At 34.6% G+C, this 27,774-nt stretch overlaps 1 protein-coding gene across 3 annotated transcripts in view; it reads right to left on the bottom strand.

Moving 5' to 3' along the window:
- LOC106667582 (beta-1,4-glucuronyltransferase 1) overlaps positions 1-27,774 on the bottom strand; it is a 114,475-nt gene that overhangs the window by 8,050 nt on the left and 78,651 nt on the right. For all 3 annotated transcript variants that reach the window (XM_014395619.2, XM_024227989.1, XM_014395620.2), the window contains 2 exons: positions 20,197-20,325; positions 7,915-8,066 (listed from right to left, as the gene is read on the bottom strand). In XM_014395619.2, the coding sequence (XP_014251105.1) occupies positions 7,915-8,066; positions 20,197-20,285 (241 nt within the window). In that variant the 5' untranslated portion in view covers positions 20,286-20,325. The remainder of the gene's footprint in view (positions 1-7,914; positions 8,067-20,196; positions 20,326-27,774) is intronic.

Below are 27,774 nucleotides of genomic sequence, written 5' to 3'. Positions count from 1 at the left end.
GACCGTGGCTAAATGTTCGATTCCTCAGAGGATTCTGTTTGAAATAATAAAATTTGCCATTTTAAGCTTCAATACTTTTATTGATAATAACACATCTCGTAGATGAACTCTGCAAGTTACATTCCTTCTTAAGCTGGTATTTTGTTATTCAACATGATAGTTTGCCAAATTTCAAAAAATTTGTACTCTGAAAAGTACAAACGCTAATAAGGCCAAAAAGAAAATCGAGGGCGTTTCTGATTGTGATTTACTTTTCGGAACTGTGTCCGAACGTCCGATATCTGAGAAGATTCTGTTTTAAAAATAAATCTCGGGGTAAACAAACAACACAAGGCATTTGGATCATGGGGAGTCTTTTGTTCAAATAAATCCAATCAAATACTATTTCAAACTTGACCGGCTAAACCTAGGCTTCAAGTCAAAACCTGATTTTAAACTATTACGATTAAAAACTGCCACATGTCTTATGTTCAAACTAAAAAAGAACACAATTAATCAAAAGGAATAAATATATCAACATGGAAGATCATTATTTCGTTGCTTACCAGATGTCTTGGCTCATCTGGGCCCTTTTAATTATTTCTTTTTTAAATGACGCTATTACGTAATTAATGTATATTTAATGCCATGGTAAAATTATACTTAGTATTTTTTTATACGTCAAAAAATAAAAGAGGCACATTAATCTTACCGGCGGCCTGTGTGATGTCATTTGATGACTAGTCATTCCCCAATAAAAGAAGAAGAAACCAAGGATGTCTTTCAAGGACACGGGACGTCCTGACGGAAATCCTTTGGATGACGTGTTTCGCGAGGTTCTTGTTAAGAAAAACTGGTCTGAGGATGAAAACGTGTCCCGAACCTTTGGCCTTTTGATTCATTCAAAAGATCTTGATATTGTTAGGTGGTATGATTGAATTTTACTTTATTACCACATGTGACGGCCTTTGATCCCAATACGAATCAAGTCTATTATCTGTTTTGCGAGTTAAGATATCTGAAAATGTTTTATTATCGGCTTATTCTCCAATCTATACATGAATCGATATACATCATACAGATCATCTTGATGTTGGCTCTCCCCGGGTCGGTGTCAGCCATCTTCAGTGTGTCAGACAAGTCAAGTCTCTTTTATAATTCCTGGGGTGGGATGAGGTGTGTCGGCATTTTCTTTATTTTGGTACCTATTTTCGACGATTAAGTCTGAGTTTCTTTACTGTTCAGGGCGGTCTTTGAGAACTTCGGTATTTTTTTTTTAAATATGTATACGTATTGTTGTTAATTTATGCTGATCTGGTGTAGGGTCACTTATTGGGTCCGTCTTCACTCGCGGGTTTGTTGAATTACTCAAACGCGTTTCGCCATCTTCTGTGAGGAACTGTCAGTCCCTTCCTGTTTTATACTTTTTGTAACTTCACTTCCCAGTAGGGCTTATATGTCATTGGGTCCGCCGGTTTTCGCTAGGGCGCCTGCAGTAGGGCGGTCATGGTATTCAACTATACCGTGATAACAACGGTTATTTCCGTCATCGCTCATCATTTCTGCGTTGTTAGTTTCTTGTGTTTTTTTTAATGTTGCTTTCTTCAGAACGTTTGCGTTTTTTGATATGTAGTGTTTTTAGTGGTGTGAAAATGTGTTAGTACATTTATAAGTTTTCCTCCAGTACGTTGAGTTTTCGTCTCTTTTCTGTGTTGTGTATAAAGTCAAGCTTGTTTCTATTTATTTATTTAGAAATCGTGAGATGCGGTCTGGTGTGATGTAGGTTTCAGAAAAACATTTTCTTTATCGTGCCAACGTTTCGATCTTTATTGAGATCATCTTCGGGGCTTGGGATTTACAAACATTGTTTACATATAACAATTACATTTTGGATGTGGAAAAGTGAATTTATACAAGGCAAAATATATTTTTTATATATTCAATCAACGGCACTCCCGACACGACACGCAAGAATGGCACAATTACACAGAAGACAACACTTTGAGTGAGTAGAAATACTTTGATTGAATATATAAAAAATATATTTTGCATTGTATAAATTCACTTTTCCACATCCAAAATGTAATTGTTATATGTAAACAATGTTTGTCCCAAGCCCTGAAGATGATCTCAATAAAGATCGAAACGTTGGCACGATAAAGAAAATGTTTTTCTGAAACCTACATCACACCAGACCGCATCTCACGATTTCTAAATAAATATCGATTAACGGTCACTAATCACCACACACTTGTTTCTATTGTTCAATTCAGCAAGCCCGCAAGTGAAGACGGACCCAATAAGTGACCCTATGCCAGTCATCGACTCGCAGACCACATCCATCATTAACTCTGTTGTTAATTAATTTTTTTTGTGATGGTTTTCTGTGAGATGAGTCGCGTAAAGTGACGATCTTGAATGTTCCTTCTTTGATTTATTTTTCTATCCTGCCTGTCCGATGTATTTGTTTCCCTAGCTATATGCCATTTTTGACTTGAGTTGGTTTTATCAATGTTTTGCCAGTAGTATCCAAATTGTGTTAGTCGTCTTCAGGGCTGTTTTAATTTATAATTTGTTAAATAGATTTATTTGTTTATACGTTTCTTTATGTATGTGAATGTGGTCCATTTAGTGTTTGTTTTTGTAGTGTCGTTTTGTTTATGACATTGTTGATTGTGTTTGTCTGGTTATTGCGTGGTTTTTATTGTTTTTAGTCTACCATGCTGCCACCATTTTGTGTCGGTCGGGAAGATTTGAGAAAGCTTTGATTGTAAGATTTTAAAGGTCGCTGTTAGTTTTTCTATATATGTCGAATTGTAGTTGGTTGTCAGTTTTACAGATTTTTTTTTGTGATTCTCAAAGCGTTAGGTGTGAATTTTGAATCGTGAATGAGCTTTTTAAGAACTCAAGTCAAATGAAAACTCCTTTAAGCGTTTTGGAGTTCCGTCCAGAGTTATTACGTTAATCGTCGAGGCCTTCGAATAATTCCGAGCTAAATGACTCTTAGACGTGTTCAATTTTTTTTTTTCAATTTGTAAAAATTATCTGTCTCCTTGGTCAAATTACACGCGGGAAAATAACAATTTTTTCATTTGACACCGCGGCAATTAAAGCAGAACGTCATTATTCATAGCTTTTATGGAAAGGAGAACAAAGAAAAAAGGGGTGTAACAATACAATTTTTTAAAAAGAAACTTACTTTATTCACAATGGACACACCCTTTATTGCAAATCGATTAATAGACGACACGATCGACCTGTTGAGTCTTCGTCAGGACGACGTGGTGCCAAAGGGGGCGTAAATTGAACACGAACGGTAAAAAATATATACTTTTTATTACAATTTCAAAGAGGGCGCTATTTGAGCAGAAAGTCAAGCACAAAAGGGCAACAATGACACGGAGGAAAACACCTTACAAAGCTCGCCTTTCAGAGGTGTAAGTTTATTTGGCCGGATTGAACACAATGCATTGTGCTCGGGTTAAAAAGAAAACCCCGGACGTCCAAACAGATCTTACAAAATGCTCTCTTTTGTAGGGAATCATGCGTAAATATGTTTTCTCCTATTTTTTCTTTGTAATAAAAAAAAATTATATTTTAATTTATAAATGATCCCCCCTGGCAATCATTGGCATCCGGCTAGCATGTTTTATTCATCAAGACGTCTTTTTACCATTTTGTGCACCGGAGACGAAGCGTCGAAAAGTTTACACTGATAGAATCACAAATTACCCGGAGGCCGTCGACAAATTGACTTAATCCGGAACGTGAGGGCTTACAACGCGGATGCACCTGGTCGAAAACAGCTACCAAAGCCCTTCCTCTATATTCGCCAGCAAATAGAAAGGGCTTTTATTTAATAAGGGAAAAACTCTTTTTGGATTTTAACGTCTAGTTTGACCGTGGGAAATCTGCAACAGACCGCAAACCCTACCCAGGCGACAGTCGAAATACCTGGGCGTTTCCTAAGAATTTGCGGTATTTTTTAAAGCCCCCTTCGTCAGATTATGGCTTTTGTCAAACCTTTCCTGGCTACTAAGCTGTACCAAAATGTGAAAAATAACTGAAAATATGTCATAATCGCATCCGACGATCTCCTGTAAACCATATTGAAAATTCATCTTCGGATTTTGCTTTTGTTTTTAAAAGCCGGCTTTAACAGGTTTATATAAATGTTGTTTATTCGGAGAGATTTGAAAAGTCAACCGACTACCTGAAGAATGCCGGTAAAAAAGGAACCAGTGTGAAACAGGCTGAATTTGCTTTTATTAATCAAGTCTACAAATTTTTTTAAACAATATATATTTTACACTATCAGAATGTAAATTTCTTTAGAAAAATAAGTCTTGAGTAAATTAAATTGCCTTTTTTACTCAACTCTACCCATACTTTAGAGCATGGATCGGCTTTTTTTAGAAAAGGACCTAATCAGGTTTGACGGGCCATTACAAAACATAATACGACTGTGAACTGCGGAAATGATTTGGATTTGTATTTACACAGGGTGTTCGGCTACTCGTGTTACAAACTTTGCCAGTAGATTCTGCATTCAAAATGGAACCAAAAATTAATTGTGCTCTGAATCTTAACAGTTTCGTTTTTTCATTTAAGATATCAAGACCTTCCTTCAAATAAACAATGACAACTGAAAGGTTTTGGACAAATCCGTTGATACCATTGAAAACTACGTTAAATTTCCAATAAGAAGTGCTCAATACTAAATATGTAAACGTTGGTGAAATAATTTAATAATAAATTAAATCTTTCTTCCTTACCAATCCGTCAATCACGGTTTTTACCTTTCCTTCATCAATTTGGTTGTTGGTGAAATAAGCGTTTTAGTAGCCCGAAGTTTTAAAAATAAGTTTTTGTTCAATGTTGAAAAACTTACTAAGATGATTCTAAACTGCTATTTCTAAACCTAGAGACCAGCATATTTCAGAAAACGTACTCCGTTTAATATCCTTTTTACTGGTGTAATTGGTTTTTTAATTACTTTTTCAAATATGAAGAAATTGATGAAGGAAAGGTAAAAATCGTGATTGACGGATTGGTAAGGAGGAAAGATTTAATTTATTATTAAATCATTTCACCGACGTTTACAAGTTTAGTATTGAACACCTTATTGGACATTTAACGTAGTTTTCACTGGTATCAATGGAATTGTCCAAAACCTTTCAGTTTTGATGTTATCATTTGAAGCAAGGTCGTGAAATCTTAAAAATCATAAAAAAACTCCGAAACTGTTGAGATTTGAACCATAGTTAATTGGGACTTTTTGGGTCCATTTTGAATGTAGAATCTACTAGCTAAGTTTGTAACACGAGTAGCCGAACCCTGTATAAGCACAAATCTGCCCGTGTATGCCCATGTTACAGAGTTGAGACTATCAATTCTCGCAGTCCACCGGCAATTCCAGCTTTTATATTTTTCAATAAATTACCCCCAGGTCTCGAGAATCACCCATTTCGGGTGTCGGCAGTCCGGGGTCAGTCCTCGGTCTTATCCCTCCAGCTACCGAGGTTGGGGTTCCGGGTGATGTGAACAGCCAGGTCGACCCCACGCAAAGTTACAAACCCATTCACACTCTCACTCATTCTTAAATACATTCCTCCTATTTACTTACGATTAACTCAATTAGGGTGGTGGTATGCTCGATAATTCCTCCATCACCCTCTCATATTAGACATTCACGCTAATAAATACTCTCACTCTCAATACACGTTAGGGCACAAATCTATCATTACTACCATTACTACATACTACCTCTCACAAAAGCGCCTAAAAATGGAAAAGAACCCTTTTTTGTTACAATAACAAAATTGATTCGGTTGGGAGGACTAAAGTAATTTTGACTTCATTTCCTTCATCTGTCAAAAATACTAAATTTTACTCCCATCTGAGAAGAGGACGTTCCAAAAGAACTTGTCCTTTTGTAAATTTTTTTGTAACATTCTAGGTTATTATTTAAGTTTTTAACTAATGAAGGTTTTTTTACTAGCTACTCCTTCATGATAGTCGTTGTTTCTTAACGTAATCCTTACATATAGCTCAAGTGGTTAGAGCAGCGGCGTATTGAGCCGAAGGTCGTGGGTTCGAATCCCGCTCGTGACACTAACTTTTTCATTTCAACCAAAACCTTACATAAAAAGACATAATAATAAAGACAGAAAAACAGAATAATTACTACAAGAGAGCAACTAGTTGATTCATAACTTGACCAAGTGGTTCAAATATATGTTTTATGAGGAGGAGTCGTTTAAAGGAGTTTTGTCAAGAAATCTACTTCTTTGCTCGGTCCCCTTAGTCAGGTTATCTCTGATGTCAGGGATATAAGCAGGTCGAGGCTAGCTTCTGACCCTTAACATATTTCAATTGACAAAATCAAAGTATGAAATACTATTAAGACACATTTTCGAAAATATCTAGTTGAACCACTTTACCAAATTGGTTTGTTACAAAAATTAAAATTAACTCCGTTATATTTCGTGGTCCGATTGACCAAATACCTTCTTTCAATTAATTAATCTTTTTTGTAAGGTATTGGATTGAAATGAGAAAATTGGTGTCACGAGCTGGATTCGAACCCACGACCTTCGGCTCAATACGCCGCTGCTTTAACCACTTGAGCTATCGTGGTTCAAGTGGTTAGAACAGCGGCGTATTGCGCCGAAGGTCGTGGGCTCGAATCCCGCTCGTGACACTAACTTTTTCATTTCAACCAAAACCTTACATAAAAAGATTAATTAATTGAAAGAAGTAATCTTTACATTTTCAGTACTGACGACCATCTCGTTTAAGTTGTTAGCAATGCAGGGGCTTAACATTGAATTTGAATTTGGTTATCATTTGTACTGTAAACCGTCTTTAGTTTTAAATATTTTAATATATTGTTAACTATATCTTTTGGTAAATATATTCGGAAACTAACAGATTAGTCTACCAATTTGGATTTCCGCTTCAAAACAGATCTCTTCCACTTCGAAAATCACCAAGAATATGTGCATCGGTGCATGTTGTTAATGTGGCACGTGGTCAAAATAAATCGAGGGAGGCGATAGAAACTCAGAGGATTTAAAAAACGTTCGTGTTAACGATTTTTGGTACAATAATATAAAAAGGTCGATAAAGGTTATAAAAGTTCCACTGGTTCCGTTGCTATTTACAATATATCCCAACATATTATCGCCAAATCCTGACTCTGAAATATCCAGAATCACTTATACTTAGAGCAGTGGTTCACAAAAAGGTGCACTCTGTAAATCTAAAGGTAAAAATTTTCCGTCCGGGGCATCTTTCTCTTTTTAGTCTTTAATTTTAAATCTTCTCCTAGTTGAAAACAACTACCTAAATCTACTGACTAATTAACCGTGTACTTGAGAACAAAAGGCTCCTCGATACCATTATACTAAATCTATGAGGCTCAACTAGCTTCCAACCTTAATCGAGACCATGAAATCACGTACAGTACAATCCATTGTTAACATACCATTTTACCACAAGACAACACCATACAAAAGGATTTAAATTACCTTAAATAAAAGGTAGTTGTGTTTTCTTGTATGTTACGTTTTTAGTCGGCACGTAGGAATTGAAACGGTTTATTTTAAAGGCGAAGTCCGGCCAAGTTATTTGAGTGTTTTGTTTATTCTCGCGCTGCAAAAGACAGTCAGAAAATAGTCGTTGATGTTCCAAATGTGAAATCGGGTTTATCCAATTGGCAACATTTACCAAGTCGAACCTTGGCCGGGATCCAGGTAGTTGTTGTTTTCCCCCCTGGATGCAATCGTAGAAAAAGTACTGCAGGTTCGACACGATTTTTTCCATTAATGATTAAGCTTCAATGTTAGGTTTTTTTTTTTTTTTTTTTTTTTTTTTTTTTTTTTTTTTTTTTTTTTTTTTTTTTTTTTTTTTTTTTAATGAATCACCACTTACCGAGTGTGTTGGTGCTCGGTGCGACAAAGCTCGGCGGTAGTGAGCCGATGTCCAGCAGGATCCTCCGGGAAGCTTCGCCCGCTCTGCCGCCTTCCGGGACGACGACGGCACCCCCTGTAACGTCGAAAACCCCATCACTAGATCTCCTGTTCCTGAAACATTACAAAAATATTGTGACATTTGTCCATATACTCTGCATGGTTATGAGCAGAGACCGCATTTTTATGCAGTAACAATTGCCAAAATATGCAGTTGAAAGCCCTGAAATATGCAATAATATGCAGTGTTAATACGTTAAAAAATGCAGTGGTATGCAGTAAACCAGTTTTTTACTATCATAGTAACTTTTAACATGAAATATAGATCATTAAACGAAATAGATATAAAAATCTTTAAAACTAAAAATAATTAAAATACACAAGTATTTAGTGTTTTTTTCAACTACTTTTAAGGGTATTTGAACTATGAGTTTAGGTTTCAGAAAAACATTTTCTTTTTCGTGCCGACGTTTCGATCTTTATTGAGATCATCTTCAGGGCTCAAAGTGTTTGTCTTCTGTGTAATTGTGTCATTCTTGCGTGTCGTGTCGAGAGTGCCCTGAAGATGATCTCAATAAAGATCGAAACGTTGGCATAAAGAAAATGTTTTTCTGAAACCTACATCACACCAGACCACATCTCACGATCTCTAAATAAATATCGATTAACAGTCACTAATCACCATACTTTATGAGTTTATTTGAACCCTCGAAGTGCCGATGTTTTTGAAAAAAGCCCATTTGTATGTCAGGTTCGAATGCAGGGCCGCTGGGTTCGAACCCGGGACCTTTACTTTATAGAGATGAGTGCCGTGTCAACGCCACAGTTGCGGCCACCGACGCCCCCTAGAGTTTATTTACATTTAATAAAAATATTTTTTCATTTATATAATTAAATTATATATCGGGTTGTCCGGAAAATAATGCAGGATTTTAAGTTTTCATTAAAAAAAATCTATATAAAATATTCTGTTTACGTTTACAGGATTACTCATTTGTTCCAAATGATATTGTTTGTTTACCTCTGTAGCATTCCGCTACTTGGAAATAATTCAGTCATCCTTATAATGTCAAAGCGAGAATTTCGTACGATTTTCTTTTACGAGTTTAAACTCGGCCGAAGCGGAGCCCAAACGGCTAGAAACATTAACCAAGTCTGGGGCGAGGGTTGTGTTAATGAGTGCACTGTGCAAAGGTGGTTTAAAAAATTTCGGGAGGGAGATTTCAGCCTTGAAGATGAAGAAGGTCGTGGAAGGCCTTCCTCTCTTAATGATGATGTTCTGCGATCAGTGGTGGAAGAAAACCCCAAAACAACTGTTCGAGAACTTGCAGAGCAACTCAAAGTCAGTAAAACGACCGTCGCTGACCACCTCAAGGCGATTGGAAAAGTGAAAAAACTCGAAAATTGGGTTCCACACTCATTAAACGATCGCCAAAAAAATCAGCGCTTTGATGTTTGTGCATCACTTCTTTGTCGAAACAAAAATGACCCATTTCTGGCCAGAATTGTTACATGTGACGAAAAGTGGATTCTCTACGATAACACTAGACGTTCTGGACAGTGGCTCGACAAAGGAGAAGCTCCAATACATTTTCCAAAGCCCCCAACTCATCAAAAAAAGGTAATGGTTACGGTATGGTGGGCTTCATTTGGTTTAATACACTACAGCTTCTTAAATCCTGGCGAAACCATCAATGCTGAATCATACTGTAACCAAATTAATACCATGCATCAGAAATTGGCAGTAATGAAGCCCTCTTTGGTCAATCGGAAAGGGCCCATTTTGTTGCATGACAACGCTCGACCACATGTGTCACGTGTAACGTCACAAAAATTATTGGAGCTTGGCTATGAAACTTTGCCTCACCCACCCTACTCTCCGGACCTCTCGCCTACTGACTACCATTTTTTTAGACACCTGGACCACTACTTACAACACATAATATTCAAAAATCAAACGGAACTGGAAAATGCATTTATTGACTTTATCAATTCTAAAAATTCTGAATTCTACTCAGACGGAATTAATAAGTTACCAACACGTTGGGAGAAATGTATTGAGAGTATGGGAAATTATTTTGATTAAAGAACATTGCTTTAAAGTAACTAGTTTCTTTTTTTTTGTTTAATACCAAAATCCTGCATTATTTTCCGGACAACCCAATATTTTATACTAATTGAGTATAATTAATGTTAATAAACAAGTACTTCTCTAAATTGTCTTCCGTAAAACAGTGCCTACGGTCACTTAAAATTTGTGAGAATATTGAATACTGAAATAAGACCTAAGAAGGGGTTTTATTTCTTTTGTCGGTATTTCTACATTCTTCTCTTCCCTGTTTCAGTTTTCTTCGGATTAAACCAACTTTTCGTTTTACAGATTTTTTTTATGCTTCCCCCGAAAACCAATATAATATTTTACTAATTTTGCGCGATAAATGCGACTTTACGTAAAAATCCTTCAAATAGGCGATATTCATCAAATATGCAAAAATATGCTCTATAAAATTTAACCTACAGATTCGGATAGATAATTAGATCCGTCGTATGTGGTGGCAAACAACATGTGCAACTGCATAGAAGAAATCTAGTCTCTAGTTTTGAGAATATAGATTTTTTGCCTTTTCATAAATGAGCAGCCACATAGAAAGACAATATCGAAAAATCAGACAAGCACATCGAAGATAAGCCAAAACGAGTAAATTAAAAATATAAAATATAGTAAATTTCTGTGTATTGCTAATTTATCTTGTACTTGTATTTCTTGTCATCCTCGTAGCCTATTTTAGCTGGTTTTGTATGTCAGTCGTTTTTCAGCCTTCTTCAGAAGTCGGTCTGTATATTTATCTCCTTTCGATACGTGAATACATTTCTAAATTTACAAAAAGAGTACATCGGTATTTTATTTTTGTAACAAGCTTGTTTATTGTGTAGCTAGTTTTTTAAAATGTATTTTTATGTTTCTATTGATGCGTAGAGATGTCGATTTTTCTGTCCGTAAATTGTCTTTAAAAGTAATAATAATTCAGGAAACTAGAAAATAGGTTTGTCCGTTGAAGTTATGACCAGTTTATGTCCAACAATTGTATATCTTTTTTCTGCCATGTTCTCCTATTCAATCATAACACCTCAAAATTGTGTAAACAACATTAGACCAAATTGGTCCTTTTATTTTGGTTTGACCAATTAGCATATTTTGTTTTGTTTTTGCTTGCGTAGATTCACCTACTTCACAAACACCTCATAGGTACAGTTGTAGACCAAATCTTTCTTTATTATCTGTATTAATATTTTTTTAAAGGTACATAAGAGCGAGAGGCTGTCAGTTGAGGTTATGACCAATTAGTTTCTTTCCAAATGATATCATCGTGATTTTTTTTTCTGAGTTCACCGAACATTTAACCGTCTCATATCGTAAGTAATAAGTCTATCAGTTGTTATGAGTTATAACCAATCGGTTTCTCTACAAATACATATGTTAATTGAGGACTTTTTTCCTAGATTCATCTATACTGTCAAAACACCTCAAATGTACAGTCATAAACGAAATATATTTTCTTCTAAGTAATAATTTTTTTAATCTAGGTTCACCAATACGGTAACCCACCCTATATGTTCAGTTTTAAATCAAATTGCTATATTTTTTTGTTAAAAAAGTCATGAGAATTTCAACCTGTCGGTTGGCGTTTTGCTCAGTTAGTTACAGTTAGTCCAAATATTATAATTTTAGATCTTTTTTCACGTTATTCAGGTTTTCTTCAGGCTTTTCAAGTTCACCAATACGGTGAATCCAGTTTATATGTAGTTTTAAATCAAATTGTTAAATGATATAATTGTAATATTTTTTCTTCTTGGTTCACCGAACATTTAAAACGTCTCATATCTACAGTTATAAAACAAATTGTTATATTTTCTTTGTTAGAAATAATTTTTAAACTAAGAAATAAGAAAGTAAGTAATGTATTTCAGTTATTGTTATGAGTTATGACCAATGAGTTTCTCTACAAAATACATGTTAATTGAGGACTTGTTTCCCAGGTTCAAACCCATACTGTCAAACCACCTCAAATGTACAGTTATAAACGAATTATATTTTCTTTTTAATAATAATTTTTTTAAGAGAGAAATTATGCTAGGTTCACCAATACGATAACCCACTTATATGTACGTTTTAAATTAAATTGTTTTGGTTTTTGTTAATAATAATTACAATTAATTAAGGTTTTTAGTTGAGATAAAAAAGTCAATGGCACGAGCGGGATTCGAACCCACGATCTTCGGCTAGATACGCCGCTGCTCTACCACTTGAGCTATCGTCACCTCGATCCACTCGGACACTAACTTCCCATCTCAACCCTACCTTTTGAATTTTCCCTCTTTTTTGCCATTTTTCAAATGTCGCGTAATCGGATTAGATTCTCGGCGACAAATGAAATGGCCGCGGAGAGCTTTAGTGAAGTATACTTCAATTTTTAATCATTAAATTCACTAATTTCGTGGTCCGCTTGACCAATTAATATATTACAATTAATTAAGGTTTTTAGTTGGGATAAAAAAGTCAATGGCACGAGCGGGAGGTCACGATAGCTCAAGTGGTAGAGCAGCGGCGTATCTAGCCGAAGATGGTGGGTTCGAATCCCGCTCGCGCCATTGACTTTTTTTATCTCAACTAAAAACCTTAATTAATTGTAATATATTAATTAGTTAAACGGACCACGAAATTAGTGAAGTTAATAATATTTTTTTAAAGGAAGTCGTGAGAATTTTAACCAGTCATTTGAAGTTATGCTCAGTTAGCCTCTCTAAATATTATAATTTTAGATCTTTTTTCTCCTAGGTTAGTCCAAAAGTTGCATCACCTCTTATGTACAATTTTAAACCAAATTGGTATTTATTTTGTTAATAAATTTTGTAACATATAAATAAGAAGGTGATATTGTCAGTTAAGTTTATGAATTTAGGGCCATTCGGGTTTTCTCCAAATACTGTAGTTGTCGATGTTTTTTCTCCTAGGATCACGTATACAGTCAAATCACATTGTACAATTTTAAACCAAATTGGTCCTTATTTATTTATCAATAAGTTTGTAAAAGATAAATAAGAACGCGATACTGTAAGTTAAGGTTATGACCCTTCAATTTCTCTCCAAAAACTATTATTTTCTACATTTTATTTTCTAGGTTCATTAGGTTAATTATTTTATTTTTTGTTAGTAATAATTTTTCATGAAGAAATAAGAATTTCAAACCGTCAGTGGAAGTTATGCTCAGTTAGTTTTTCCCAAATTTATTTCTCTTTTGGATCTTTGATCTTCTAGGTTTGCTGAACACTTAAAACGGCGCATAAACGTCCGATTTGCGACTCGTAGCCAAAATTAGTTCGACCCGAGATGATTGTTTTCAATCAATAGTTGGTGTCATCTTATTGACGCTTGACAGAAAACGCATATTTCTCTATAAATAATAGCTCTTTTTTTCCCCTCTCAAGCTCTCCATTCCCTGTCAATAATTTATTCTACTAATACACTCTGATACAAATGAACGTTGAAAATAGTCGTTTTGGCTCAAACGGGCAAGCCCGACTAAAATAGAACCGTATTTGGGTCACTTTCCATTATGACTGCAAATATGTCACTCCTGACCAAATAATTTTCGCGGCTGGAACGACCTCCGTGTTTCGCAAGGGCGTACCTTTTTAACAGCCCGTCAACTTCGGAAAATTACCTGGCTCGCTGACATGTATAAATCAAATGTATAAAAAAGAGGCGGTAATAAAATGTTTGAAAAACCCCAAACAACGTTTTCTCTCTGATTAAGGTATATAAAACTATTAGCGGATGATATCGGTTTTAAAATCAAATTAGCCACCTTGTCACGACAACAATGGATATTAGCATAAAATTAAGTAATTTATGAAACTACATAGATACGTATATTAATAAACCATTAATTTGTCATGAATTATGTCTTCTGACGCGTTTTTTTACTATCTTTTATATCTTTGAATATAATAAGAAATCTTTAACCTCTAAAAACAATTTTTCAGATCATCTTCTAGCCTACATATGTGCTGCTTATAGACTATGTACATAAAAAGTTCAAGCATGAACATACAAGGTGGTTTAATTGTTTGACCAACATAGGAAAGAAAAATGTAGTATTTAGAATCAATCGATTATTATTGTATTTAACCAAAACGTACAGTATCATTTTCTTAATGTCACGTTTAAGAGACAAGAATATGGAAAAACTTGATTTAAAGATTTAAAACTGAATGTACGAGGAGTTAAATACCTAGGAGAAAAAAAGAGACAATCATAGTAATTGAATACAAACTGATTAATTATACCTTTATGTTTTACAATTAGTTAAGGTTTTTAGTTGAGAGAAAAAAGTCAGTGTCATGAGCGGGATTCGAACCCACGACCTTCGGCTCGATACGCCGCTACTGTACCACTTGAGCTATATGTAAGGATTACGTTAAGAAACAGCGACTATCATGAAGGAGTAGCTAGTAAAAAAACCTTCATTAGTTAAACACTTAAAAACCTAGAATGTTACAAAAAAATTTATAAAAGGACAAGTTCTTTTGGAACAACTTCTCAGATGGGAGTAAAATTTAGTATTTTTGACAGATGAAGGAAATGAAATCAAAATTACTTTAATCCTACCAACCGAATCAATTTTGTTATTGTAGAAAAAATGGTTCTTTTCCATTTTTAGGCGCTTTTATGAGAGATAGTTGGTTGATTGTATGTAGTAATGGTAGTAATGATAGATTTGTGTCCTAACGTGTATTGAGTGAGAGTACTTATTAGCGTGAATGTCTAATATGAGAGGGTGATGGAGGAATTATCGAGCATACCACCACCCTAATTGAATTAATCGTAAGTAAATAGGAGGAATGCATTTAAGAATGAGTGAGAGTGTGAATGGGTTTGTAACTTCGCGTGGGGTCGACCTGGCTGTTGACATCACCCGGAGCCACAACCTCGGTAGCTGGAGGGATAAGACCGAGGACTGACCCCGGACTGCCGACACCCGAAATGGGTGATTCTCGAGACCTGGGGGTAATTTATTGAAAATTATAAAAGCTGGAATTGCCGGTGGACTGCGAGAATTGATAGCCTCAACTCTGTAACATGGGCATACACGGGCAGATTTGTGCTTATACAGGGTTCGGCTACTCGTGTTACAAACTTAGCTAGTAGATTCTACAGAATAGCGGCGTAACTAGCGGAAGGTCGTGGGTTCGAATCCCGCTCGTGACACTGACTTTTTTATCTCAATTAAAAACTTTGATAAATTGAAAGATATTAATTGGTCAAGCGGACCACGGAAACTAGTGAATTTATGTTTTACGTTCCTTTTACTACATGAATATTAAAAAAATATATCTATATTTGATTTAAAACTATAAATATGAGGAGTTTTAATTATTTGGCTAACTTTAGAGGGCAAATGGTCTACAGTTATAGCATTTCGAGAAGATTTGGCCATAACTTCAACTGACGCCCTCACTTCCTAGTTATCTTTTATAAATTATTAATTACAATTAACACGACCAACGTGGTTTGAAACTGTAAATATAAGGGTTTTAATTGTATTGGTGAACATAGGAGATGAATTCTGGTACTGATTGGGTATAACTTCAATTGACAGCATGACATTCTTATTTAGTTCCTTTAAAAAAATTATCGCTAACAAAAAATATAATAATTTCATTTAAACACTTAACATTTAACTGCCGGCCTCGCGTTCTTATTGAACTTTTACAAATGTATTAATAAAAATAAAAAGAGAACCAATTTGCTTTTAAATTGTGTACATGAGATACATCGACTGTATAAATTTACCTAAGAGAAAAAGATCCTCAACTGCAGTATTTTGAGGGGAAAACAGAGTCACTGACACCATCTTCTTATTTATTTTTTGCCACAACAACAAAATAAGAGCTTTAAAACTTTACATAAAAGGCTTTTAAACTGTTTGGTGAACCTAAGAGACAAAACGACCACTCCAAATAGTATTTGTAGAGCAACTGATTGGTCATAACCTTAAATGATATTAATTAAGGTTTTTAGTTGAGATAAAAAAAGTCAGTGCCACGAGCGGGATTCGAACCCACGATCTTCGGCTAGACTAGACGCTGCTCTACCACTTGACCTATCGTGACTTTTTTATCTCTTAATAATATTTTTATCTCGTAATTACTTAACTGAAAGCCTCATGTCTTTATTTATCTTTTATAAAATGGATAATAACAAAATAAGAACCTAGTTTGTTTAAAACGGTGTTGTGTGAAGTGTTTTAACTGTTTGACGAACCTAGAAAAAAAGGCCACAATTATGGTATTTGGAGAATATAATTGGTGAGATAAACTGAGTGGCCATAAGCCTAACTGTCAGTTTTACCTTTTTATTGATATTTTAAAAATTACGAACAAAATATATATCACGGCTTGATTTAAAACTTAAAATTTGGAGAGAAATTGTTTGATCATAACCTTAACTGACAGTTTCTTGAAAGCATTATTAGCCATTATTAAAAAACAAGATTAAGATGATGGATAGGAAATTGTCTTTTCCACAATAGGTGTAGTACCTATTACCTGTAGGTACCTATTGTAGAAAAGACAATTTATATCCTTTCCAACTGCCTATTATGGAGTTCCACAAAATCGGAAGTACACCATAAAATTTTTAAAAAAGATAGATAAATAATTAAGGATAATTTGGTTCAATGCTGTATATGTGTTTTGGTTAGGGGAAACTTGGAGAAAAAAAGGGTCACAGTTATGTTATTTGGAGATAAACCAATTCGTATAAACTTAAGAAAAAATTGTTTAAATATTTTTGGATAAATATAAAATCTTTTGATAAAAAAGTGAACATATTAATTTTTTTTATTTCTCTTTTATTAAATAATTCCACGGTGGTACAAGGTATTTTAGCTATTTTGCGATCCCAAGTGAAAAGTATGCTTGCCTTTGCCGATTAATTGAACCATTTTTTTTTTTAAATTTGAAGTAGTTTTCTCGTTAGTTCCTCAAAACAAAAGTAGAAAAGACAATTATTTCCTTCCCAACTGCTTACTATGGAGTTTCACAAAATCAGAAGTACACCATAAAAAAATATATATATAAATAATTAAGGATAATTTGGTTTAATACTGTATATATGAAGTGTTTTGGTTAGGCGAACCTTGGAGAAAAAAGGGCCACAGTTAGTTATTTGGAGATAAACCAATCCGTTTAAACTTAAGAAAAAAATTGTTTCTATATTTTTGGATAAATATAGAATTTTTTGATAAAAAACTGAACATATTAATTTTTTATTTATCTTTTATTAAATAATTCCACGGTGGTACAAGGTATTTTAACTATTTTGCGATCCCACGTGAAAAGTATGCTTGCGTTTGCCGATTAATTGATCCATTTTTTTTTTTTTTAAATTTGAAGTAGTTTTCTCGTTGGTTTGTCAAAACTGATCGTTTAAACAATTTAATCAACATCAACTCCAAGGGAAAGCTGAATATGACAAGAGTGATGACTCCGTGAACCGTCAGTCCCAGGGATATCGTCACTCGGTGTAATACCTGGATACCCTTTCTTCTTCTTTTTTTCGTACAGTCATCCTCGTAGATTTTCGTACCGATGCGAAATAATCGATGATCGACCTCTCATCCCCGGCCTCAGAAATTAACCGGCGACCCTTTTCTTCCAGCTCAGAAGGACTTCGTGACCGACGGCCTCGGCCTCGTGATAATGACAAAGACACCACTAGGCAATCGAAACTCGAAGGCTTAATTAAACATTTTACGTCCTATTGTAAATTTATTTTCTTCTTGGAGAAGTATTTACGTTGTAAAAGCGAACTTGAATTTTAAACGTGTGAACATGAATTTACATGAATTTAACATCAATGAATATCAACCATCAAAAAAGATTTTCTATATCTTGCTAAATGACTTATGAAAATATTGGTAGGTTGAATCGTTCACGAGTTGCGAATCGTATGATTCGATCAATTTAACCAATTTTAGGTCCGTTTTGTCTCGCTTTATCGACGGTGAACAAGACGACTTCATCGACTCTTTTTCAAAAGTATCGATTAATCGGGCTGTGTTTTGTGTCAGTTCGGACACAGAAGGGGCAACGGGTTCTCCGATTGTTCCCCGACGACGGGATAGCACTTTCCATCGCACCACGTCACCCCCAAAACCGCGCTTCAATACATCAATCACAAAGGTATAAAAGAAGCCATAATTGCACCGCTATCATCGCCTTTACAGGGCTTATCCAACATGGCAAACATTCTGAACGAGGCCCAGAGCTCAACAACTAGACGTTCATTCAACATTCTTCAAAAATTCACACATATCTAGATGTGTTGTGTGTTTGTGCTCTTTCAATTGATGAGAAAGCCAAATTTACTTTCCTACGTATAAAATTAATTAAAAGACAGAAGAGAAATTAGATAATTAACGTTTAACCGACGACGGAATAAAAGCTTGCCAATTTTTATTTCTAATCGTGATTTGGCTTTTCTTTTGTGGATTGATGAACGTCCGCCTGTGATTTCTATCTACGTATATACTTCTCTATATCCATTTATCTTTCTCTCTCTCGTTCTCTCTTTCTTCCTTCCTTCCTTCCTTCATTCTTTCCGTCCTTCCTTCCTTTCATTCTCTCTCCTACTGTTATTTTTATATTAACTATTATTATTTAGTATTGTTAATTATTTTTATATCTCCATTCTTTTTTCTGCTCTCTCTCTCATTCTCTTTTTTTTCCATTCTTCTACTCTCTAATTATTTTTATATCCTCATTCTTTTTTCTGCTCTCTATTTCTCTACCTCTCTTGCTTTCTCTCTCTCTCTCTCTCTCTCTCTCTCTCTCTCTCTTCGTTCCATTCTTCTTCTCTCTAATTATTTTTATATCCTCATTCTTTTTTCTGCTCTCTATTTCTCTCTCTCTCCCCCTTTATCTCTCACTTTCTCTCTCTCTCTGTCTCTCTCTCTCCTCTCTCTCTCTCTCTCTCTCTCTCTCTCTCTCTCTCTCTCTTTGTCTTTGTTCCATTCTTCTTCTCTCGAATTATTTTTATACCTCATTATTTTTTCCTCTCTCTATTTCTCTCTCTCTCTCTCTCTCTCTCTCTCTCTCTCTCTCTCTCTTTGTTCCATTCTTCTTCTCTCTAATTATTTTTATACCCTCATTCTTTTTTCTGCTATCTATTTTTCTCTCTCTCTCTCTCTCTCTCTCATTCTCCTTTTTTTCCATTCTTCTACTCTAATTATTTTTATATCCTCATTCTTTTTTCTGCTTTCTCTCTCTCTCTCTCTCATTCTTTAATTTTGTTTCATTCTTCTACTCTCTAATTATTTTTATCCTCATTATTTTTTCTACTATCCCCCTTCTCTCTCTCTCTCTCTTTGTTCCATTCTTGTACTCTCGAATTATTTTTATACCTCATTCTTTTTTCCGCTCTCTATTTCTATTTCTCTCTCTCTCTATTTCTATTTCTCTCTCTCTCTCTCTCTCTCTCTCATTCTTTGTTCCATTCTTTACTCTCTAATTATTTTAATTTTTTTATCGTCATTCTTTTTCTTCAGTCTATCTCTCACTCTCTCTCTCTCTCTTTCCCATTCTTTAACTTTGTTCCATTCTTCTACTCTCTAATTATTTTTATATCCTTATTCTTTTTTCTTCTCTCTATCAAGTTGTTGGTATCTTTTTTTTTAACAACAGTTCAACGAATCTGTAGATTGCAATGGACTGTAATCGTTTGATTTGTTGTGAATCATCTAATCACAACGTAGTCACAAAATTGCACACATCGCTATCAGTAAATCAGTAAAGAATGGCAATAAAATTAAATAGGATAATCAAAAGCCAATCTAAAACTATGCTAATGACATGCATTTTAATGAGGATCGCTTCCATGTCGACTTTTGCAGCTACTGGACTATTACATAATGGACTAGGTGAGTCAGGTGGATTTTATCTTAAGACACACTCTGCAATTATTCTCTAAGTGGCAGAACACTATCACCTTGATTATGGAGTAGGAAAAGGTTTTTTTACTATTGGAAACAACCTGTGATAAGATAGTAAGTTGGAAGGATTTATTATAGGAGGATGTGGGTTTTTTTGCTGGTTTCTCCCTAAAAGGTCTGTTCGTATATTGTTGAGTGACTTTTATTAACCAATCGTTTTGTTTTAAATGATAAAAAGATTTACTCACTGGTAGTACATATGCGCCCCGACGTAAAGGACGACGATGATGTTTAGGACCACACTGAGCCGGATGAGCCAACTGCGTCTCTGCAACATTGTCGGGCTGGTCCGAAAAATGCATAACACCAGGGGAGATCTGCGGACAGAACGGACAGTTTTTCAGAGTCTTGTTTCACACTTCGGAGATGCAAAAGAAACTGGCCGAACGATCGGCTGCGTGAGTCAGAGCGGTGGGGTTAAGGCGCTAACAGGGGCGCTCAAGTTCAATTCCAGGAATGTCAAGTCCCCCAGGACACCTGTTATCCCAAGGTATCGGGTGAATGCACAGCTTCCCACTAAACCCATTAAAAAGGTGGGGGTTTTTTAATCGAAAAAATGGCTTATGCGTCATCGTTATGAAAGGTTATACTTGTATAAGCTCGTTTCCACCACCGGAAGCGCTTTTGTTCCATTTTAACCTATTTTTCACACTTCTATGTATATATAAAATAATTTTAAACAATGACTACAATTTAAGAAAATTTAATGATTGTAGAATTTCAACAACTTTCGTCAGCTTCATCATTGTCAACAGTACTCCGATTGTATATGTTTTTAATTTTTTTGATTTTCTTTTTCAATGATTGAAACATTGTTTCTACGGCATCGTTCGCTGGGGTTATGATCTGTACAATTACATTTACACCACAATGAGCGATTTTATTTTGTTTTAAAATTTTTGGCTTAAAAAAACTAGCACGAGGTACATTTAAATTCATACAAATTTCTATTAATTAAATCTACGCACGTGAACATATTTAGAAAAATGATTGTGACTATTAAATAGTATAGAAATTTCATTTTCACGTTTTTACTAAGGACTCCATCACCATCACCCTAATAATTTTTACAATTATTTTCATTGAGGGGTTCGATTGTACGTCATATTCATCATTACTGTACAAGGAAAGACTCAGAATTTTAACCTTTTAATGACTTGTGAAATTTGAATATATAACGTTATCCTCATTAAGGAAAAGTACTTCATATTTTTAACATAAATAACGAAATTCTGTGACTCATGATTTGTAAATTGGTTTTAAAAACTATTTGCATCAACGAACAATTTAAAAAAAAGGAAGATATATGTCAGCGTTTATCATGATAGGCTATAGGCCATCATTTCATCCACCGCCGGTGGTTTTTTTTAACGTTTTAACAGCATTTTTAGTAAAAAACATGATCAGTGCAAGTTACTAAACTTCAGTACGTGTAAACAAAATAATTAAACAAAGATTCTAATTTACAATTTATTTCGTCTCATCTAAAACAAATGAAATAAAGACAAAAACAGTCCGCTTTTTCACGCAGTTTTTGTCAAAATTTGAGGGATTTTCGTCTTAATCATGATTCATATGACCGGAAAGAGGTTGCAACTTGTTAATAAATATTCAGTCGGTGTAAATAATGCGATCAACGGGACAGAGCGAGCGAACAGGGGAACAATGCAACCTCTGGACACTATGACCCAGATACCAAATTGGTGGTTATCTCAAGTGGATGATCGACCTAGACTTCTCTTACGTAAGTAAACAAGATTCCCCGACCTTTAACCGAAAGAGCGTAACAACGACGGCCTTCCATCTTGCCATTAATCTGGCTGGCTCCCTTGAAGGCGAGAATGCAATGCATGGCTGCAGGATGCTGCAAATTATTTCCAGATTGGGGATACGATCAAGATTGAGGAAACGGGAAAACACGTTTCGGATTTTGCACATTCTTTTAAAATTCAAACAGTGAAATTTGATTTTAGAACGAATTTTTTCATAACTAAAGGTCTCAGCTATAAAAGAGATTCATCTTCTAATAGGGGTGAATTTTGTCGAAACCTCACCAATTATTTATTAAATAATTATGATTTTTAAAAAGCAAGTTAACATCGACATCACCACAAAGGAAATGCGATTATTTAAGTCAGTAAATAAAGCAGAAATAAAAATTAGTTTCAATTTTTCCATCGGATATCAACAATATAAAAAAAAGGAAAAACCGACTTTAACCCTTCTAATGGAAATTTACGAAATCGAGGAAATATCATCAACATTATGAAAACAAAGGAAAAACGGACTTCAATCTGTAGACTCCAAGCATATATTACTATCATCATAACCTTCATAAAGACAATAAAATTTCTCGATCTTTCAATGGCCAACATCGAAAAAAAAAGGCACACATAAAGAATTGGTACATTTGTGGAGTTAGAGCAGATATCGTCATCATTCGTCATCACGAAGTAACATCATCATCATCATAACCATATAAGACCATCAGTTATAAGGAAAAGAACGCATTAAAAATGGCAGAGTTCGACCTGACAATAATCATCAAAAACATAATAAAATGACCAATACAAGGTCTTGCCTTAATAAATAGGACTTGAAAAAATTCATTGTTGATATCAGATATGAGAAGTTCGAGTCGTCATCATCATCATCATCATCATCATCATCATCATCACCATCAAATAGTTGGATATTTACATTATAAACATCTAAAAATAGGCAACACTTTAAGAATTTGTACGACATCAATCTATCAATTTTGGAGTTAGAACGTACATCATCAACATCACCATCATTAAATTGAAAAAAGACCTGATCTCTTCATCAATAATAAATTGTGTGGTGATGAGTGACCGTTAGTTCATGATTATTCGGAAATCGTGAGATGCGGGCTGGTGTGACGTAGGTTTCAGAAAAATATTTGCTTTATCGTGCCAACGTTTCGATCTTTATTGAGATCATCTTCAGGGCCTGGGATTTACAAACATTGTTTAAATTTAACAAATACATGTAGGATATGGAAAAAAGTGAATTTATACAATGCAAAAAAATAATCTCTTCATCAATAATAAATTGTTAACTTAACTAAAGTTAATAATGATTTGCTCAACTCTAGCTAACATTATCATCAAACGAGGAAAATCCTCTTTGACTTTAAAAAATGATGATTTTCGACCAGAAAACAATTATCCTCGAAATAGTAATACAATAATTTAAAAAAACTTAAATATACTTGAACTTTACTAGCTAGTCATCGGTGATGATTTAAAGTTTGAGCAAACATCATCGTCAGCATCGGAATCATCATCAAATTAAGAAAAAATGCGATCTCGTTATCATGAATAAATTGTTAACCTGACTAACAATTTGCAACAATTCAAGATGCCATCATCATAATCATAGTTTGAAGAAAAACACTGTAAATTCAAAACAGTTGCAGTTCGACCGGATCATCATAAATAGGAATGAACTTGACTTCTAACAATTCATTGATGATATGCAACCTTTAAGCAGACATCATCATCATCATGAATAGATTGTTAATCTTATTTTAATAAATTTGGTAATGATTTGTTGAATTCGAGCTAAAATCTTCATCAGCATACTAAACAATAACCTTTGCTTTAAAAATGGTTGGGTTCGATCAGTTATCAAAATCATAACAATATAATGAAAAATACTAAATCTTGTTACTGTAAAATGAGATAATTTGATTAATGAAACATTTCATTGATGATCGGTGAAATTCAAGCCGGCATCATCACAGAAAAAACACAAAAAGAGTTTGGGAATTGCTCCTTTTGCGGATTTTGAATGATGATCCAATATGAACTTTTGACGATTTTGTAATTATTTGTGGAGTTTGAACATCAAAGGAACAAATGGAAAACGTGTCGACAATTGCTTGTTGAAGTCGTAATCATTGTCAATTAAAGAAAAATAGTTTATTAAATTAAGTCTATATAATTAATAATAGATTATTTAACAATTCAATGATCATATGTGTAATTAGAGTGGACATCATCAAGATTGTCAGAAAAACCTCAGACGATTTGAGCCACTATAAACAAAACTGAAATGATTTGAATTGGACATCATCATCATTAGAAACGATACGTCCTAATATTTTTGACTATTACTGTAATTGAGGAGATCCAGAAAATATCGTAATCATCGTTGTGAAATAAGGAAAAATACTCCGGCTTTGGAAGTGTAACAATGATTTGGGAGTTCGAGCAGATATCATCGTAATCACCGAAGTATTAAAGAACCTCACATTTAACCTTAAACTATTTAATCATCAGAATCATCAGCAAAACATTTTTGTGTTTGTTTTGGAATGTACATTCTTAACATGGGCGTCAATATAGGATTTTATTGTTTATTAAAGGTTCGCAAACTTCCAACGAATACCATCATCATCCTAGAAACCACGTCAGATGTGTTTTTAAACTTAAATGGAGATTTAAATAAAATAAATCTTTGCCTTTGAATGAATGCATCTTTATGTTTGCCATTTAGGAAAAAAAACACCAGTCTCATCTTTTAAGATGATTCGCGGTTATTTTGCATGTCTGTGTAGTAGACCTTTCATCATCATCGTCAAAAGGAAGAACTTAATATCTTGTTAAACTTTAATGGAGATTTTATGAAAGTTTATCTTTGTCAGAGAAGAAAAGGCAGTCTGCTAGTTTTAAGATGATTTAGGTCTATTTTCCATGTCTTGAAAGATGTGAAAAGCTCTATTAGACCGTCATCATCATCGTCAAATAGAAACAACAGTGTAAGCTGTGTTCTATTGTAGCTGTTATCATCATCAAATATGGAAGAACCCGAGGCGTTTTGAAGTAAATCTACATGTATGTTTACGGAGTATGTTTTATAAGTCGGTAATAAATCTTCACAGGTGGTAGAGAAGGCCTTCATCATATAACCATCATCGGATGAGTAAAATACCTCAAACTTTTCTCATTTGTTTGGAAACCTGGATGCTTCAGGTGATATTTTCGTCAAACCTGGAAGACCAGAAGATGTTTTAAGTATATGTACATTTTATTTCGTCAGCGGATACCAAAATGTTCACAGTGGAAAAAGCTATGTGGAAAAGACCTTCGTAATCTTTTTTTGCTTAAATAATGAATATTTATGAATCTTGAACAGATATGATTGTGAAATAAGATAAAACTTAAAGTTTATTCTTTTTAAATCTTTTATCTAGACAATTTATGGAGGTATTTTATATGTTATCGCGAAGTTTTTTATAGTTTTTATAGTTAAAAAAAATTGGTATACTTCATATACACAATAGGGCATTTATTTTCCCACTGTTATATTGAGAAGGCGAAGATGTTTTCCCAGGGCGACGCCCAAAAAAGGAAAACTCGGTTCAGCGTCGATTATCGCCAACATGGATTTTCGGGGATATTGTCATCGCTGACGGCTTTTCCAGGGAAAGGGCTCCGTCGTGGATTTTGGACTGACGTCTCTTACGAAACGGGACGCTTTCGCGTATGAATCACGACCAGACCACCGAGGAAAAGTGAACCGAAATAATAAGAATCCGCTTAATCGTCCGCCACGACGGGGAAGAGCAATCAAACAAGTTCACGACCCTCGTTTCCTCATCCGGCCGCTTAGCAGGACTTTCTTTGTTTGATAACAGAGCCGTTTATCGTTTCCAGGCTTTGTCTCTTCCTCATTTTGAAAAAATTACAATCAAAAAGTCTTAGAAATCGTTCCTTTGTTTCCCTTGCTTCCTAGTCTAACCCAGAAGGACGCAAATCTCTTCTAAGCTTCATAAAGATACTCAAAGCATTAAAGTGCGTACACACTAAAACAAAAAGAAGAAGTTTATTAGTAGAAATTATGAATGATGGAGTGGGTGTGGATTTCAGTCCTTTTTAAAAAGATGGTTCCTACTCACAGTAACTTGTTTCGCAACAATCCGGATTTCGAGCCCTTTAGCTCATCATCAGGTTGAAGGGTTTCTACAAACAGTCTCTCGACATGAATTGCAAAAATGCAATTCATGTCCACTTTTGCAATTCATGTCGAAAGACGTGTTTGTAGAAACCCTTCAACCTGATGATGAGCTAAAGGGCTCGAAATCCGGATTATTGCGAAACAACTTACTGTGAGTAGGAACCATCTTTTTAAAAAGGATTGAAGTTTATTAGCATACCGGTAGCGTCTTGAAGTGAAAGCTCGTCATCATTGTTAAAGATAATCAAAATTCCTTTCCTGAGCATCATTCTGATCTGTCATTACTACCATTAGCATGTTTCATTCTTAAGACAATCAAACCGTTGAGATCTGCCATGTAAATTATTGTGTATCTCTTTGCAAGAGGGAAAACTTACTAAACTCTCTGAGTTGTTCGATTAAAATTCTATTTATGAACAGTGTAAAACAACTGAACCATGACTTACTTTACAACCCTTTTCTGATTAATCTTTGTATTTACTGATATGATAAAAAGAGAGTAGAAAAACAAGAAAACACGTTAATTTGCAAATAGGTGAATATAAAGCACGAAACCAATGATTCACGTTTAATTGATTGAGTTTCGTCAGACCTCGCGCGAGATATACAGAGTGCACCAGCATCCTCTCCCAGCGGCTCTGATCCACCGCGGTCACGCGACCCGACCCAGTTACGTTTAATTACTTTTATATTATTAATTGCTCTGCTTCTTAAACGGGTCGACGAAATCAGATTTTAAAGGTCGGATCTTCCACCGGGCCGAGACCACTTTCCCCTCATCTCTTCGTAGTGGGCGTCCTTAATAATTAATGGGAAAGGGGCGAATGTGCAAATGTTCGGAAGGAAAAGTGTTACGATGTGATGATTGTCTTGAGAAAACGCTTATGATCGTCTCAAATGATGTCCGTTCAATTTAGGAATTTTATGTTAGAACTACCTGGCATCAAAAGTATCAAGGTTGTACATTTATGTACGTTTAGTGATGAATGATTACAATAAAATCTATATATTTTGCAAATTAATATTTTAAATATTTATAATCTCATCATAGGTCAAAGTGGTTTGTAATAATTTTAATAAACTATTTACGTCCTTTACTTTTCGTAGATTGTCTGTTACGTTTTAATCGTATTACACCTTAAGCTATTATCTATATGTTTATCTATTTCTTTTTGACGTTTTTGTAAGCTATCACTTTTGCGTTTTTGCATGATCATCCTTTGCAAATTTATCCTTTACTTTTTTGTCGTGTTACTCCTTCATTAGGATTCTCTCTCTCTCACTCTCTCTCTCTCTCCATCTCACTCTTTCTCTTTCTCTTTCTCTTCCTCTCTATCTCCCTCTCTCTAACTCGTATGCTTTTGTCAGATCTCCCTTTCAATTTCGTTATCTCCTCTCTATCTTAACTCTTTTGTACTGTTTTATACTCAAGATTTTTCGGAAAATTGTTTTTTATATGTTTATTTTTTATCTATTTATCTGTCCATCTATATATCTAGCTATCGCTTTCTCTCTCCTTTCTCATTTTTGTTATCTTTTTCTTCGATCTCTCTCTCTCCCTCTCTATAACCCTTATATTTTTGTCAGCTGTCGCTTTCAATTTCGTTATCTCCTCTCTATCTTAACGTTTTTGTACCGTTTTATACTCAAGTTTTTCTCGGAAAATCTTTTTTTTTTATGTTTCTTTTTTTAATATATTTATCTGTCTATCTATATATCTAGCTACCGCTATCTGTCTCTCTTCTTTCTCATTTTTGTTATCTTTTTCATTCCTTGTTTTT

This window comes from Cimex lectularius, unplaced genomic scaffold (assembly GCF_000648675.2).
Source record: "Cimex lectularius strain Harlan isolate CLEC.00 unplaced genomic scaffold, Clec_2.1 scaffold74, whole genome shotgun sequence".
In the NCBI taxonomy this organism is placed as follows: Eukaryota; Metazoa; Arthropoda; class Insecta; order Hemiptera; family Cimicidae; genus Cimex; species Cimex lectularius.
The sequence above is the reverse complement of the archived record's forward strand: the minus strand, read 5'-3'. Positions and strand labels throughout refer to the sequence as shown.